Consider the following 15,785-nt stretch of genomic DNA (forward strand, 5'->3'; position numbering starts at 1 on the left):
CTCTGGCTGAAGGGCGGGGGGCGTGACTAGGATTAGTTGGATGAGTGATGCATTAACATCGGTGGGTGCTCGTGTGCTTCATGTAAAGTCATCTTGTCTCCAGGGCAGCATTAGCATTTTGTTGAGCCATTCGGGATTCATGAGATTCCACGTCAATGTTTTGTTGCGCGCGGAGCTCTCATTGCATCATCAGGTATCCGTCTCGCATTCCGTGATCCCATCACCGCCTTGTGTTGAGGTCACCCTGTGATGTGTAAACACCACGCGACTTTTAAGATGCGTTCACTACTTTAATGAAAAACTAAAAATACGCTATGTATAGAAAAACATTGTAACCCCCGAACTTATTCTTAGGTTTTTTCGGTAAAGTCACGTAGGTAAAAACATTAAAAAGTAAAATAAAATAAAAATCACGACGTTTCGGAGGCAACACAAGCTTCCGTCTTCAGGTGGTACCGTCACAGCCACGACAGCTGTATCAAGTAAATGAGAGATTGCAGGAGCTACCACTCCGTTTATATAATGGTTGGTGAAGGTGGTGGGGCAAGGGCCGCATACTTATTATTAATATGGTAAGGTGAGGCTTAAGACTAAGAATAGACTGCATAACAAACAAAGGCTGAGCCTTTGTTATGGAGAGGTGCGGTTTGTGACTCAACCTGTGACAGGGAGACCACCACTAAACATGGTAAAACTGTAATGGTTGTCTGTCAAATAAGATTGGCAAATAAGTGTAGTTAAATCTTTTTTGCATGGTTAATCACATCTTTCCAATGATTACTCAGTTTGTAACAGTCATCACGGTTGAAATTATGTCTGTGTTTGTATATTTGTATGGCTTCGTGTACAAACCATCAAAGGTGTACAAACCTTCAAAGGTGTACAAACCTTTGATGGTTTGTACACGAAGCAATACAAATATACAAACACATCCTTTGTTATGCAGTCTATTCTTAGTCTTAAGCCTCACCTTACCATATTAATAATAAGTATGCAGCCCTTGCCCCACCACCTTCTCCAACCATTATATAAACGGAGTGGTAGCTCCTGCAATCTCTCATTTACTTGATACAGCTGTCGTGGCTGTGACGGTACCACCTGAAGACGGAAGCTTGTGTTGCCTCTGAAACGTCGTGATTTTTATTTTATTTTACTTTTTAATGTTTTTACCTACGTGACTTTACCGACAAAACCTAAGAATATGAATCATTGCAGCCACGAAAGCTTCAAATCTAGAATTAACCCCCGAACTGATTATTAGGTTATGTATCTGTGTTGAACTTCTTTTGCACCGTACGTAGCCGAGCGTGCTAATCGGAGGTGCGGTGTATTTAAATATCCTTCAAAATGAGAAGGGTGACCAAAATACAATTGAATATTTGTTATTTAAATGTCATTTTTTAAAAACCGGTTCAGTCACCGCGCAGGTTTTCGCGGTTGTGCTGCTGCGTGTTGCTCGGCACAATGTCCGATGTTTTACTCTACGTGCCAGGGGCTTCTTCAGGAACTTAGCCGAGATGTCGTCATCGCTCTGAACAGCACGCGGTGCCACCTGAACACCCATGGGAGAGATACACAGTTCGGTTATCGTTTACTTGTTTTTTTAAAGTAGCTTCGACAAGAAATGTTAGTGGAATTTGATGTTTAGTTTTGTTGTCTTCTGCTCATGATCAATAATTTAGGAAGACTTCACAATTCTGGCTATCACCTGATGAAGCCGGTGGTTGTAATCGACAGCGAAACGTTGTACTCGAATTGTAAATGTTGTGGGTTTACTTTCCAACACACCGATGTGCTGAACTAGTAACGAATTGGCACGTTTTGTTTACGAGACAAACCTTACTAATTGTCTTTGTCAGATGGTGGCGGGTTTAACGTCAAATTTATATTGACGTCATCTCACCCAAAACAACTTTATTATGGATCAGTTATTGTTATTCTCTGAGCTGATTAGCTCAAAATCTCATCATACTCATCATCATCATGTTCAGCATCACAGTAATTTGTAATTCAGAAGTGTGCGCGTTTGCTTGTGGCGAAAACAAAAAAAGAATTATCGACAATATTCCACGCCGCTTCAGTCGGCTGTGTCCAATGCTGCTAATTTAACGATGGACGTGTTTTGATTGCATCTGCGAGTAATCCTTTTGTCACAGATTTACGGCTGATTAAATACGATATGTGGCACTTGTAATAAAATGAACTTGGCAAGGATGTCAGATTCTTGTAAAGGGAGTGCCTGTTGGAGTTCATTCGAAGACTAGATGTCAATAAAATCGTCGTCATCATTATGATGTTCGCCGTCACGTGAATTAAGAGTCGTAAATTATTTATCTTCATTTCCTCAATAAATACGCAGTCAATACGCCTCGTTCACGTATCTGTCACGACACATGAATTCTAAAAGTATTTTTTTACACATCCTGCCAGCCACACGGCAATCTCGGAGTGCATAATTTCAGCAGCATTGATGCCACACAAGCCAATCCCTGGATCGGCTTCGACATTCAGCCTCTCATCATTCGAGCTTGAACCAACGCTTGTGAACTGCCAAATGTTTATAGGCAAGATGACCCTCTCAGGGACCCTCCCTCCCTCCCCACGAGATACGGAGTCCTAGAATTTTCCAAGGTGAAGGTGGCACAAGTTTCAAGTTTCAAATTTCATTTATTAGGTATAGCCCTGTGAGCCATTCGGCTCTTGAATCGGGTGCAACCGCAACGAACAAAAAAACAAAAGCATGAACAAGAAAACATCTTAAAGTGACTATGTGCAAACAGAAAATCCAAGAAAAGACAACAACATATTGCAGAAAAAGCACCGTACACCAACACACAAGGGAATGTTTGACCAGCGGCTTGCTTAGCTGCTCAGACCGAGTGTTTAGTTACCCCGAGGCTGCCTCCTCCTCACCTGGATCCTGTTCCTCACATCTTGAGCAAGACGCAGCTGTGCCAGGCATCGCGAGAGTGAGAGAGAGTGAATGCCGTGTGAACCTCCGACAACAAATTCCGAAGTGAGATTGTCGCGGTTCAGCCTTCGGCCGCTTGGTGAAAACTGCCAGATGCTCAGAGGCAAGGGACCCTCTTCGTCAGCTGTGGGTCCTGGTTCAACGCAAAACTCTACATTGTGCGTCCATATGTAGGGGTGTTAAAAAGAGGGCCCGTTATGCATGGCAGCCTATGGAAAACAAACACAGTGGGCGGGGCTACGTAAGTGCACGAGCAAGTGCTCTCTACGACGTCCGAGCCAGACACCCTGGGGGGGGGCTGGTTCGAACGTTATGATCCCCCGGGGCCCCACCCCTCAGGGAGGGGTTGGGTATAAAAGGGGATGTTTCAAAGGGCTCGGCAGTTATGGTTAAGCTAAGGGAAGAAGATTGAAGACGTCTTAGATAGAGCCCTGGACTCCCCTGGTTCGATGTCCTTTTCAGGGCCGGACAGGATTGAGCCAGCGGCGTGGTCCCGAAAGCCAGAGCCGGTGCTCTTGTAAGAGCTGGTCTGGAACTCCGGGTACCGGGCCCGACTTACCAGTGTCGGGCCAGTTAGCCTCCCCTAGCCCATTAGTGGAGGATTCGGGGCTAGGACAGAGTTAGCTAGGGGTGTATCCCGAGTTATACGGGTGAGGGGGCCGATACCCCCTCGAGAGTGTATATGCCCACTGTCATACTGTGAAATAAATATACGTGTGCCTCAACCTCGGCGTCAAGCGTCTTCACCGGTACTTCACATACGTAACGCAACGTAATAATAAGCGCCATTATGGAGAATGTAAGTCCCCTCTTCCCCCCCCCCCCCAACGCCACAATGTGCTTGCTCCCCACGACGAAGCCAAGGGCAGAGTTATAAACGCAGGGACGCTGTGCCAACCGTTTGCATCCTTTTCTTTCTATTTTTTGTTGCGTCTGTAAACTTGACACCAATTTTTCAGACGACATTGCAATCGTCGGGCCGGGTCGGTAAATGCCAACGCGTTTGCAAGACCGTGCGCCGCAGAGCCGGCTAGCGGCTAGCACGGAGGTGGTGCGAATGCCACTTGACAAAACGTCGCGTGCGCCGTGCACCCTTGCCGTGCGCAGCCAACGTCTCCCCGTCGCTCACCAACCTCCCCGGATCGTCGTCTGCCGTTGAGAAAAGCGAACCTCACGCCGCCACTTTTTGGGGTCTAATAAAAATTAAATGTTTTTTTTATTTGAACCCACAACACAAACGCAATGGGGGGGTAAACGAATTCGCGAGCGGGGAACATAGCAGTTTTGTTTTTTAGAACGTTCACCCGAGCGACTGTTGCGATGAGCATTTTCTGTTGGCCTAGCGGGAAAGGATTCAATTAAGCGACGTCCGGTGCCAGTCTGTGCGTTGTTTGAGGTGTGCCCTGGAAAACACTGTGATCTGCCATGAACGTCTCGCTGAGATTGTGCGGCGGGTTTCGTGGACGAACAGAATGAATTATTAAGTTCACTGTGCAGCCCCCTCTGTGGCCATGATACAATAACAACTTAGAAAACATGGATTGTAGAGTTGCCCCAAATTAATCTGGTATGGGCTATTTATATTAAAATGTGGGTTTTCTCTCACTCTTCCAAGACATCAGAGTGGACCAAATACTCGCTAGAGCTGCTCTTTGGAGCTCCCTCTAAGTGAAGGCCCTTCCACCAACAGTGGCACGAGCAGGCAATTGTACATGTGGGGTTATTCATGTTTTTCCTGGACACCCGACAATTTTGTTCACAATGGTTTCACTTTGTGACGGTTGACGCGGTGGCATGCCGTCCGTCCTGTCGGCTTACGGGAAAGCCGCTGCTCCTTCCCAACTCTGCGTGTGCCTCGATGCAGAACCCAGTTGTTTTTGTTTTGCGTTGAGCTCTGCGTTTGACGTTGACCGTGAACGTCTTGCCTGCCTGTCTGCCTGCCTGCCTGTCTCGTCTGTCAGGGCGTGATGGCCGGCCCGTCGGGGTGCACGGTGGAGCTGCCCGGCCTGCCCGGCCTGCCCATCCCACCCATCCAGGCCGGACCCTCTGCACCGGGAAGCCTGTACCAGCTGTCGCTTCGCCTCCGCGAGGGGCGTAACCTGGTGATCCGCGACCGTGGAGGTGCGTGATCGTCATGCGCGCACATATATGGACTCTATATGTGCGTGTCCACGCGTATGCAACACTCATCACGCGATCTCTATCACGTGACGTGGGTTCACATGCACATCGCTCGCTTTCAGATGCGCTTCTGCGGCCGTCTGGACTGCTCTTCCTTCTGATACTAGAAAGCAACTGGAGCCATGCACTGTTAAATCTAGATTGAAAACGAATTTCTTTAGAACTGCTTTTTGTGTTTTAGTGTGTTGTTTTTCCCCCCCGCACCTCCGATTGGCACGTTTGGCTTACGTACGGCGCGACACAAGTTCAACATACGCACATACATGTCCTCGGTCACGTGACCTCGCTGCTCAATTTTCCGAACGGCACCGATGCCGAGTTGCTCGCCCGAGAGGACGTCCACCGTGGCGACGGAGTGATGAAACGAGCGCTCGAGTGCAAGAGCTCGATTGATTGTCAGGACCGTGAGGGATCGCAACGGCTTGGGGAGGGCCCTCAGTGCAGCCTTGGCCACGTCACGGCTCACCGCGACGATGACGTTGATTGATTGGTTGTGACCTGCCGGAGGAATTTGCTGATCTGTAAACTCCCACGTTGCAACATTCTGGGGCACGCGTCGTGGCACGCATCACCCAGAGAGGCACATTCTTATGATGGATGACAACGACGAGAAAACGACGACAAAAAAAACGTGCTGGCCCACTTCGCAAACCGGGCGAGTGGGCTCTGCCCTCAATCTCATAAATAGCCGTGCCTCGCCAGGGAGTTGTTGCCGAGACAAAGGGAGCTCTCTCTTACCGAGCCGGGCGGCTCGCGTTGCCAAGGGCTTCTTTTGCGTGCGTCAACTTCAGTGCCGTGCGTGGGGGGGGGGGGACCAAGAGCCGAAACATTACAGAATAAAATCGATGTAGGATTGAGATACGATAATATAAAAAATATACGAATAATTATTAGGGAAATAATAAAATAAAAAAAATATAAAACAATCTTTTTTATAATAAAATAATAAAAATAATAAGCAATATTATTATATATTTTGATTATTTTATTATTTCCTTCCTACGTGACTTTACCGAAAGAACCAAGAATAGGTTCAAATTAATAAAAAAAAAACTATTTAAAATTAAGAATAAAATAAAAGTACTATAAGTTAATAAAATTTGTAAAAAAAAAAAATTTGAAAAAATTTACATTTTTTAAAAATTAAATTGAACCTATTTACGCGACTTTACCGAAAGACCCAAAGAAAATTAATTCCTGCAGTCACGGAAGCTTTAAGTCGATAATTATGATTGATTCCCTTGAACTGCGGGGAAGCTGCTACGGTGGTCTCGGCAAACTGAACTTGCGATCCGCGGGTCGCCAGTTCAATTCCATCTCTCTCGGCGCGGCAGTTGGAGACAATGGGGCGATCTCCTTCAGCCTCCCGCCCACTCAGCGGTATCGATGGGTACGCCACGTTCACTCGATGGGCAGGTCACTCGTTGTGTGGGCAAAGTGTGGGTACGCCCACCCCTTCCGAGCTGTTCGGTCATTGTGGAAGAGTAGGTCAAAGACCCTCACGAGCTGCTTCTAGTGGGAGGTCCCTTCAACCAGCAGTGGTGTGAGAAAGCACTTGCGGGGCCTGCACCTTTAACTGCTACAGAGGGAAGGGATGAAGAGGGGGGTGGAAACGAGCTGTTATTGCGACAGTTTACATCGTCACTGTCAGTGTGATCCACTTCACTGATAGATGATTGACTCTCCGTGCTGATGCCACTCCGCAGTCGTGGATGTCATATCATGCTGCGTGTATCCTGTGCGCACGTGTGTTCTCTGTATCGTACAGAGCGGGGGTGTAGCGATCAGCGCGCTGCGCTACGAACCCGGCGACCCGAGCCCAATTCCGACTCACGGCCAACACCAGTGACGATTATTTGAACCGTTTCTGTGCCTCCCCTAGGTCGACTCAGCCTCAAATGGAGTACCTGGTGCGATGTGTAAATCACTTCGCCACTGGGGAGACAAAGGCGGCCAGGCGTGTTGCTGGCCGTAGCGGCCTTCATAGGTGCTCGCTAACAGCACTTGCCCCAAAAGTCTGTCAAGGGTATAGGGGTGATCTTTGTCTTTGTCTCTGTATCGTGGGTGGGGGGGGGGGCGGTAGTGTAGTGGTTAGCACACTGCGCTACACTAATCCGGTGACCAGAGTTCCATTCTCAGTCTCGGCCATCGGCCATCGTCACTCCGAGCGACGTGTCCTGCCCGAGGTTACGCGTTCTGAACAGTGAGCGTGGCGTTTCTAACTTGTTTGTGTTCTCTGGTCCACGCGTTATGTGTTGCTATATTGGGCTAAATTAATGTGTGAAGAACATCGACGGATTAAAAATGAGGGAGGGAGTTTATTTACGAATCACGGCCTCAGGTGCCGGGTGCCACCCTTCTCAATTCCACATTTTTTGCCCGTCATGTGGGTGCCGCCTTTGCTATTTTAGCGTCTGCACTGAATGCAAAAATAGGTTCCCGTGAAATAATTAACCAAGCGATTGTCGTGATGGGGGTGGGGCTAACATGGAATGGCGATCGATTGCGTGCACGGGACGATTCATAATTTCTATTTTGATCATAATGTTTGTTAAGTCGACAGCAACCTCTGCATCTCACGTGGTCATTCTCTTAGTCAGCTCGACTGAAGAACCCATCTCTGGCCTTGACCCAACGGCTCCGGCCGTTGACCCTGCAGCTTTCTGCTTTTCATACACGGTGGCGCGTTTGGATCTACGGATGAAATGCGCCTTAAAAATTGTAAATTATCATTATTAAACGTTTTAGTCCAACACTCTTGACTTATTAATCGTTGGTGCGACGGCTGCAATTTCCCCCCTGTCTAACGTTTACTGGGAAGGTTGAGCGCAGTAAATCATGGTGCATACATCGGCAATTACCGTGTGCGGTCTTCCCCGTTGCGCCATGCTGCCAAATGCCGGCTCCTAAACAATCTTCGTCTGCATCTTTGCTCGGGCTCGGTAATTCCGTCACGCCGCCGTCTTTGGTCGACGGTCGTCGGAGACATCGTTGCATTGACGGTCGTCCTCGATTAAAATATAAGCGCCACCACATTTGTTGACAAATGTGGTGACGCGTGGATAGAAATTTCGAGCTCCTTTGATGCCTGCTTAGGCGGATTCGCGGATATCGCCCCCTTTCCACGGCAGATCGGATGAGAATGCCGCGCCAAGCAGGCGTTCCGCCTGTGTGCTGACTTCAAGAAAGTATTTGAGAATTACAATAATTCTACTTAGAAATCGCCTTTCATAAAGGATCTCAAAAGCACTCTCCGCGGTGCATCGTGCACTCGGCATTTAAAAAATATACTCAAGAAATAAAGAGATGGCAAAATAGCAAAAGAAATACTGAAAGCATTTTGTGCTGAATTAGCAGGCGATCGATTGAATGAGCGGTGCTGCAACTGACTGACTCACACAAAACCTCCCACTGGTGTCGGCTCTGGAGCAAAGCTCAGTGCAGTGGGGAAGAATTACATGCTGACTGGTTTAGAGCTTCCTTCAGCGTCGGCATGGTTGTCTCCATTATCATCAATTTTGTGCCACATTGCTGTAGAACGGGCAGAGCGGCATATTTTAAGATTCGCACTTGAAGGTGAAAATAACGACGCGGTGGACAGTCAACCCAGGTGAGTCACTGTGCTTGCTAAATTCTCCTTAGCCTGCTGATGCTGCTGCATTTTTTGACTGGCGCTGAAGTTGACGTGGCAATTGAAGGGTTGGGTGGTGTGCGGGGAGCGTGTGGCCTGGATGTGCAGCCGCCGTTTGTGAAAAAACACAGCTGACTTTTGCCTCTTCTGCTCCAAAGGCAGGCCATGAACTCGTGTGCCATTGGGGCGTCGTTCATGGGGTGAGTCCTTGTTTACTGCAGGGTATAATCGTCGTCGTCGTCGTCATCATCATTGTCGTGATCATTGTCGTCGTCATCATCGTCGTCATCGTCGTCATCGTCGTCATCGTCATCATCATCATCATCATCATCGTCGTTGTCGTCATCGTCGTCATCATCGTCATCGTCATCATCGTCGTCATTGTCGTTGTCGTCATCGTCGTCATCATCGTCATCATCGTCGTCATCGTCGTCATCGTCGTCGTCATCGTCGTCATCGTCATCGTCGTCATCGTCATCGTCATCATCATCATCATCGTCGTCGTCATCGTCGTCATCATCGTCATCATCGTCGTCATTGTCGTCATCGTCGTCGTCGTTGTCGCCAAGTGCGCTTCAATTTTATTTTGCATCATCGAAACTCTTTAGAAAAGCAAGTGAGCTTAGCAAGACACGTTACTGCTGGATGAATCAAGGATAATAATAATAATGTAGTGGACAGCCAAGGAAGGGAACGCGTCTGAGAGGACGTCAGCCGAAGGAGATGGAGCGACGAGATTGGTGGATGTGGATTGTTACGTAGCAGGATTGTGAGAGGTGCCGGCGGCTTGGGGAGGCCTTCATCCAGCGGTGGATTGATCATGGATGATGATGATGATGATGAACCAGGTAAAACATCTAAAGAGACCAGGATGGTGCCATTTGCTTTCTTGCTGTAAATATAAAATACAGCAAGAAAGCAAATCGAAATCAGAGCAAAAACAGCCACATCATAGATGATATCGAAAAAAAGTGCTTAAACACAATCTACATCATGTAAATAAATACACACCTATGTCAATTGCCACCCTGGAAGGTCGAATCGAACCGGTGACCTCTGGCTTGCGAGTCCAGGGCACTGGCCGTGACACCGCTGTAGCAGCAACCCTTCGTGTTCAGGACTAAGAACCACATTTTCCGGTCCAACAGATTTGCACAGAGAAGGGCCCCCTCTATTGTTTGGTTGACTTGTGACTGATCACACGTCACCAAACTGCGTTATGTCTGGTCTTCGTTTGGGGTGGGGTGGGGTGGGAGGGAACAGAAGAAAAACCCATTTGATTTAAAAATGTCAGAATGAGCGAGGTAGGACAAGGGGTTTGCGCTGATTGAGAGATCCCCGGTGGGATGGTTGGGTTCACGCGTCAGTTTGTGGTCAAGTGTCGTTCGTCGCCTTGCGCTGGGCAGATCGTGGGGTGACTCCACTGGACGTCTGTAAGGAAAAAAAGAGCTTTATATCTCATCGGATTCCTCCGGTCTAAATCAATATTCTGTTTCTGATTCAAGGCAAATTGTAAAAGCTCAGAAGTCATTGAACTTTGGTTGAAGGCATGTCTAATATCCACTCGAGGAATATGCGCTCGATTGCTTTTTCACATTTTCAACAGTTTGTGTTAATTATATCTGGTTAATCATCACACTCGTAATTGAAGACTAAAAATAATGATACGTAAATAATTTGACGCCAAAACTTTATGGAAAAAATTATTGAGCTAATGGGTGATGCTAAGGCTGGCGGCCACTGCTTGTGCATTATTCTCTTCAGAAACAACTTTGCACGTTCACGCACACGTACAGTTCTTGAGTCAATCCACTGCTGGATGAGGGCCTCCCCCACCCCCCCACCCATCCTTCGCGATCTTGACCAAGAACCACATTTGCTGGTCGTACAACTCCGTTTAACAGGTTCTTGACCTTAATTTACCACGCTTGTCAGCGTGTGTTGGTGAAGGCCCCGGGGGGCATAGGACCACACTGCACCTCTGCTGACATCGTGGCCCTATAGTGATAAGTGTGCTGGACTGCCCTGAACCCAGGGACACCTGAATTGAGTCTCAAGATACCTCCCAGGCTCCTGCGCTGGGACGTTTGGCCAGTTCCGTTTCGGCAAGGCTTTTGTGCCGAAATGGCGCTGGGCCGGCGTTCGCGGATGGCTCCTTTGTTTATACCACGGGGAGGTGGATCAGCATCGTTGTCCCGGTGCCCCGCTCTGCTGATGAGAAGTCGTCGACATGAGTCCAGAGTCTGACCGCTTGCACAGAGTGCTGCTGGTAAACATTGGTACGGAAGGCCGATTAGCTGTATGGACTGTAATGTTAAATATATTTTTTTTGTTCTATTCATGAGGTGAGATGGATCCTTGCGTATTTAATTATGTATTTACATATTAACCATTACTGATACTCATACATTCCACTTTCACCTGGGGGTTGCACGGAGCTGCACGCAGCAAAAAAGAACCCCAAGAAATTGTATTTACAAAGGGCCAGCAAAAACCGAAAGAACGCGAGCGATAAGAACACCCCGGCAGTTAAAATAAACACGGCGTGTCCCGGTAGGTTTCCGAGAGCATGCAACCTGCACAGTCGTCGCTGCACCTCCTCCAAGCGCACACCCCTCTGGCCTTGGGAGGCGTTAGAACACGGTTCAAACGCTCACGGCACCTCACCGCTCTCACACATAACCGCCTCGTGCATGCTGCGTAAGATTATCCTCTCGTTGGTCCTCATTTAATCCACTCTGACTACGTCCCACAGCTCCTGGATTACAGCTGTATCCGTCTTTGAACACGTGCAAACGACGTCATCACCATCATCATCATCACCAGCCATGATCTATCCACTGCTGGATGAAGGCCACCCCCCACACCGTCACCATTCCTCGCGGCCTTGTGATGTAACAAACCACGCAGATATCGACCACCGGCCTCCGTCACTTTCTAGGCGTGAAAACAACGCTCGTAAGAGACCAAGTAGGACTGCCTGGGTGCAAATTGAGCCGCGTCCGTGAGGATGATTCGTTTTAAGGCCCAGACGCCGGGGGAGGTGGCCGGGTGGCTAAGGAGTCAACACACTGCGCTGGCATTGCTGAGATTCTGGGCTTGGCTCCAGACAGAAGCAGCCGCCTGCAGTACACAAAACCCAAATTCTCAAGGTATGTTCCGTTGATTATTATCAGCCCCGGTCAAAATTACTGCAAAGGAATATCCAACGAATACATTTTCGCCTTGCGCTTAATTCGGCTATATTCTTGCTCTGAGAATTATAAATAATATTGATTAGACTGGGGAACATCTTGAAGAGAACAGACGCAGGGAGCGTGTGGGCTGGTATAGTGACTGCGAGTCAGCAGAGTGCTGAGCTCTGTGGCACTTAGCCACGCGATGTGACACGAAGATTGATGTGCTGTGGGTGTGCTACGAATTGGAACGCCTGCTTCAATTGTCTTGCCCCTTCGTCCGTAGCTAGACGTGGTAATAGGGCAACGTCTACGCAACGTTTCCACGGCCATTAGGGTCAGATCTGAGCCGTGCCGGGAATCAAGAGGCAGGTGGTTGCCGTGGGCTTAGGCCCCCTCTTAGACTCTAAAACTTTAGACTTTTTATTTTACCAGGTAAGGCGCACGAAGCTTTTTTTTCAGAAGCGACTTGGTGACAAATTATGAAAGCTCAACGAAGTGGCTTACCACGTGGAAATGTATCGCTGCCAAATCATCTAAACGCACGTTGATTCTAAATGTGGAGGGAAATAGAGGAGGACCCGGAGAAAAATCCACGTGACCACAGGGAGAACACGCAAACTTCCAAATTTACAGGTGTCAGGGTCTGGATCGAACTCACGGCCTTCTGCATACCAAGCGAGTTAACATCTCACCACCGCAGGGATGGGGGAACCTCTCCCCATCTTGGGAACTTTCATCATGAAGCTCTCCCCAGTTTGCCCCATATACACCCCCCACCCTCCTCATCACAAGCAGAGAGAAGTGAATTACATTTTTTTAAAACAAGGTTTGAAATACTAGCACCTCCGATCAGCGCGGTTGGCTACGTGTGGTGCGTAAGAAGTTAAACATACATATGTCCATTAATGCTCGGTTACGTTTAATAAACTATTATTATTTTGCTGAGCAGTGCGCCAACCTTCATGTTAGAAAACAGCCCATGGAAGTGGATGTCACAGAGCTTCCTCTGAGATCATTTCAAGCGGCCTCTACTTTACAAAATGGGCAGCAGCACTCTCCCATCCGCTCTGGGTAATGTTCGTCACATGACAGTCGAACAAATGCGTTGGAACTTATCCAAAAAGAGTGGCCAACTAAATTTGACGCGATGGATTTATTTGTGCAGTCATATTTGGCCGTGCTGAGACCATGAACTCGCTACAACAGAGGATTTGGTTTAATCGCAAGCCGCCGCTCTAATCAGGTCTGGGAATGGGCGTCAATCACCGTATGTCAATGTCTAGTTGACCTCATGAAAGATAACCGCTCTGGATGGTTAGTCTTATAACAATTCATGTCAATCGTCTGTCTTTGGTCGTGTGTCACGTTGGGAACCACCTACGTCTTGTCCTCTGTTAACTCTCGATTATCGTCGGGTGTGGATTATCGAAGTCGCTGGATTCACAATGCTTGCGAAAACACAATTGTAATATGCGTACGTGAGTCGGTTTAATCATTTGCCGCTCCTCACAAGTCAAGGGTCGCTGTCTCAGTGCGCCACGCAACAGCGAGCTTATCCAAAAGTCAACGGATAACTTTAGGAAGCAATAAAAACAGAAGAGACAATGTAAGGCTTCATTCTGGGTAAGGAACAATTTGTTTTTCATTACCCGTTTTTTCTGGGACACTCCCTGGGGGAGACATTCATCCAGCAGTGGATTGCCAAATGGCCCTAGGTTTTTCAAGTGAAACAAACAGCCCTCATGACCCTGAGCGCTGGTCACGTGGTCAGCTTTCTGCCAACTCGTGTTTTATTATTATTATTAACTCGTACACTCGCAGCATTTATACCATCCTTTCCAAAACAGTTGGCTTCTGCAATTATTAATGAATTCGAAAGCCGCACATGAAACATTTTAATTGCGAACTTATTTCTTTGCCTCCGGCGTGGAGGACCGTGCGTTGCCATGGCAACCGGAGGCTATAATTTTCCCAGCGATGCGGGGGAGCGGCGCTGTTGATGGCACGCCGCTGGCGGGATGTTGGCACCCGCGGCGCTGCGAGAGACTAAACTTCTCGGCTGCTCCGCAGTGGCACCACGGTCGACGAACTTCACGCGAAGGCTGAGAGGCGAAGGGAAAATAGACGGCAACCACTAGGATTGGTGGGGTGGGGCGGCAGGTCAGGCCTCAGTGCATAGTCCTCCCCCCCACCACCCCCAGAAGTGTCTCCGAATAGAACGGTCGTTTTGAATATTTGTCTCCCTTATGCGTCACGAATCACCATCCGGACGAACGCCTCCCCAAGATTTCGATTTAAAGCTTTCGTGACTGCAGGGATTCATCTTCTTGGTTCTTTCGGTAAAGTCACGTAGAATGGAAATAATAAGTTAATAATATTTTATTATATTATTTTATTTAGTTTTAATTGTATTATTGTATTACTTCCATTCTACGTGACTTTACCGAAAGAACCAAGAAGATGCCTCCCCAAGACTTTTCGTCGCCTTCCTTCTTAACATCTCTGCTCGTTTTCCTGTCGTTCGTTCCCAATGGCCGTCGCAATAAATGTTTCCCGCGATTCATTTCCCCCCGTGACGCGATTGTCGTTGCTCTCCCTTTACCGCCCTGGCTTCATTGCTGACCTCGTTTCGATGTTCAAGCTTTTCGTCGTTTGGATGACCCAGGGTGACTCTCTCTGACGAACGCGACTCTCCTGGTCTCTTGTGATCTCCCCCGGTTTCAGCAAACTCTTCCACGTGACAATGACTTGTGCCACCACCGAATTTGCGCGCGCACATGCAATGGCATCGGTTAGGTTTTTCTCTTTGGTCGCCGAGACCTCTTTTTAATGTTGCATAATAAGTAAATTACGTAATATTATTTCATTATGATGATGATTTTTTATTGCAATTTAACACGTAGGCTTTTCGCGACCCTTATCATCCATAATACGGGTTTTCTTTGGCTTAGATCGTGTAAATTTAGATCGCGATCTAACCCAAAAGGCCTGTATTTATTGCAATCATTAATAGCCTTGTAATTTGACAACGTCTGGCACATTCTCTAATATAATCCAACACGGGGCCATTACGTTACAGAGGTGTTCTAAATGCATTGTACGGTGCTTCGTGTAGTAAGCCATCCCTGGGTTGCCCGAGATGAACACGACATTATTTAGAGGAAATTCGTGCCCCTTGTCCTGGCAAACTTGCGTACACCCTGTGCTTTAAAAAAATGAAACCGCCGCACGTATCTAATCTTCGAACAGTCAGCCACGCTATTAAGTAATTTTCCTCGCAGGTAGTCCTATAAATAGGTTCTGGTGTGTAATTACCGAGGTTCTAAAGTGCAGCTTGACCCGTCTCCACTTCGCACAAATCACCGCTCGCAAGGAGAGAGCTCTTAGTTACTTCTACTGGTCTGTAATAGCGGTTTTTAGGTTAAATATTAACGTGCCGTTAAACCCGCCACCACCCGACACAGCCAACTAGTAAGGTTTGTCACGTAAACAGAACGTGCCAATTCGTTACTAGGACAGCAACGCCGGTGTGTTGGAGAGTACAGCCACAGCATTTACAATTCGAGTACGACGTTTCGCCAGTAATTAGAACCAGCTTCATCAGGTGTACAGTCAGGGTTGTGGAGAAATCCTCCTCCTGTTACGGTCGTAAATAGTTGGATAAATGTGATGTCAATCAGGTGTGAAGGCCAGAGGGGTGGGGAGGGGCGGGGGGGGGGGGTTACTTCTACTGGACCGGAAACATTGACACGGACGGACAAATAAAATGGGACAAAAACCTAAAAAAGTAGCGTTGAGAAGTGCGTGCTCCAGAATCGGCACC

General features: G+C 47.9%; 1 protein-coding gene across 1 annotated transcript in view; it reads left to right on the top strand.

Annotated features, from left to right (window-relative positions):
• Window positions 1-15,785, top strand: part of MCTP1 (multiple C2 and transmembrane domain containing 1) — a 156,817-nt gene that overhangs the window by 74,297 nt on the left and 66,735 nt on the right. Inside the window, exon 4 of the mRNA XM_061570834.1 lies at window positions 4,933-5,092. Within this exon, the coding sequence (XP_061426818.1) occupies window positions 4,933-5,092 (160 nt within the window). The remainder of the gene's footprint in view (window positions 1-4,932; window positions 5,093-15,785) is intronic.

Source organism: Lethenteron reissneri, chromosome 46 (assembly GCF_015708825.2).
Source record: "Lethenteron reissneri isolate LAM-NWPU_2019-01 chromosome 46, ASM1570882v1, whole genome shotgun sequence".
NCBI lineage: Eukaryota > Metazoa > Chordata > Hyperoartia > Petromyzontiformes > Petromyzontidae > Lethenteron > Lethenteron reissneri.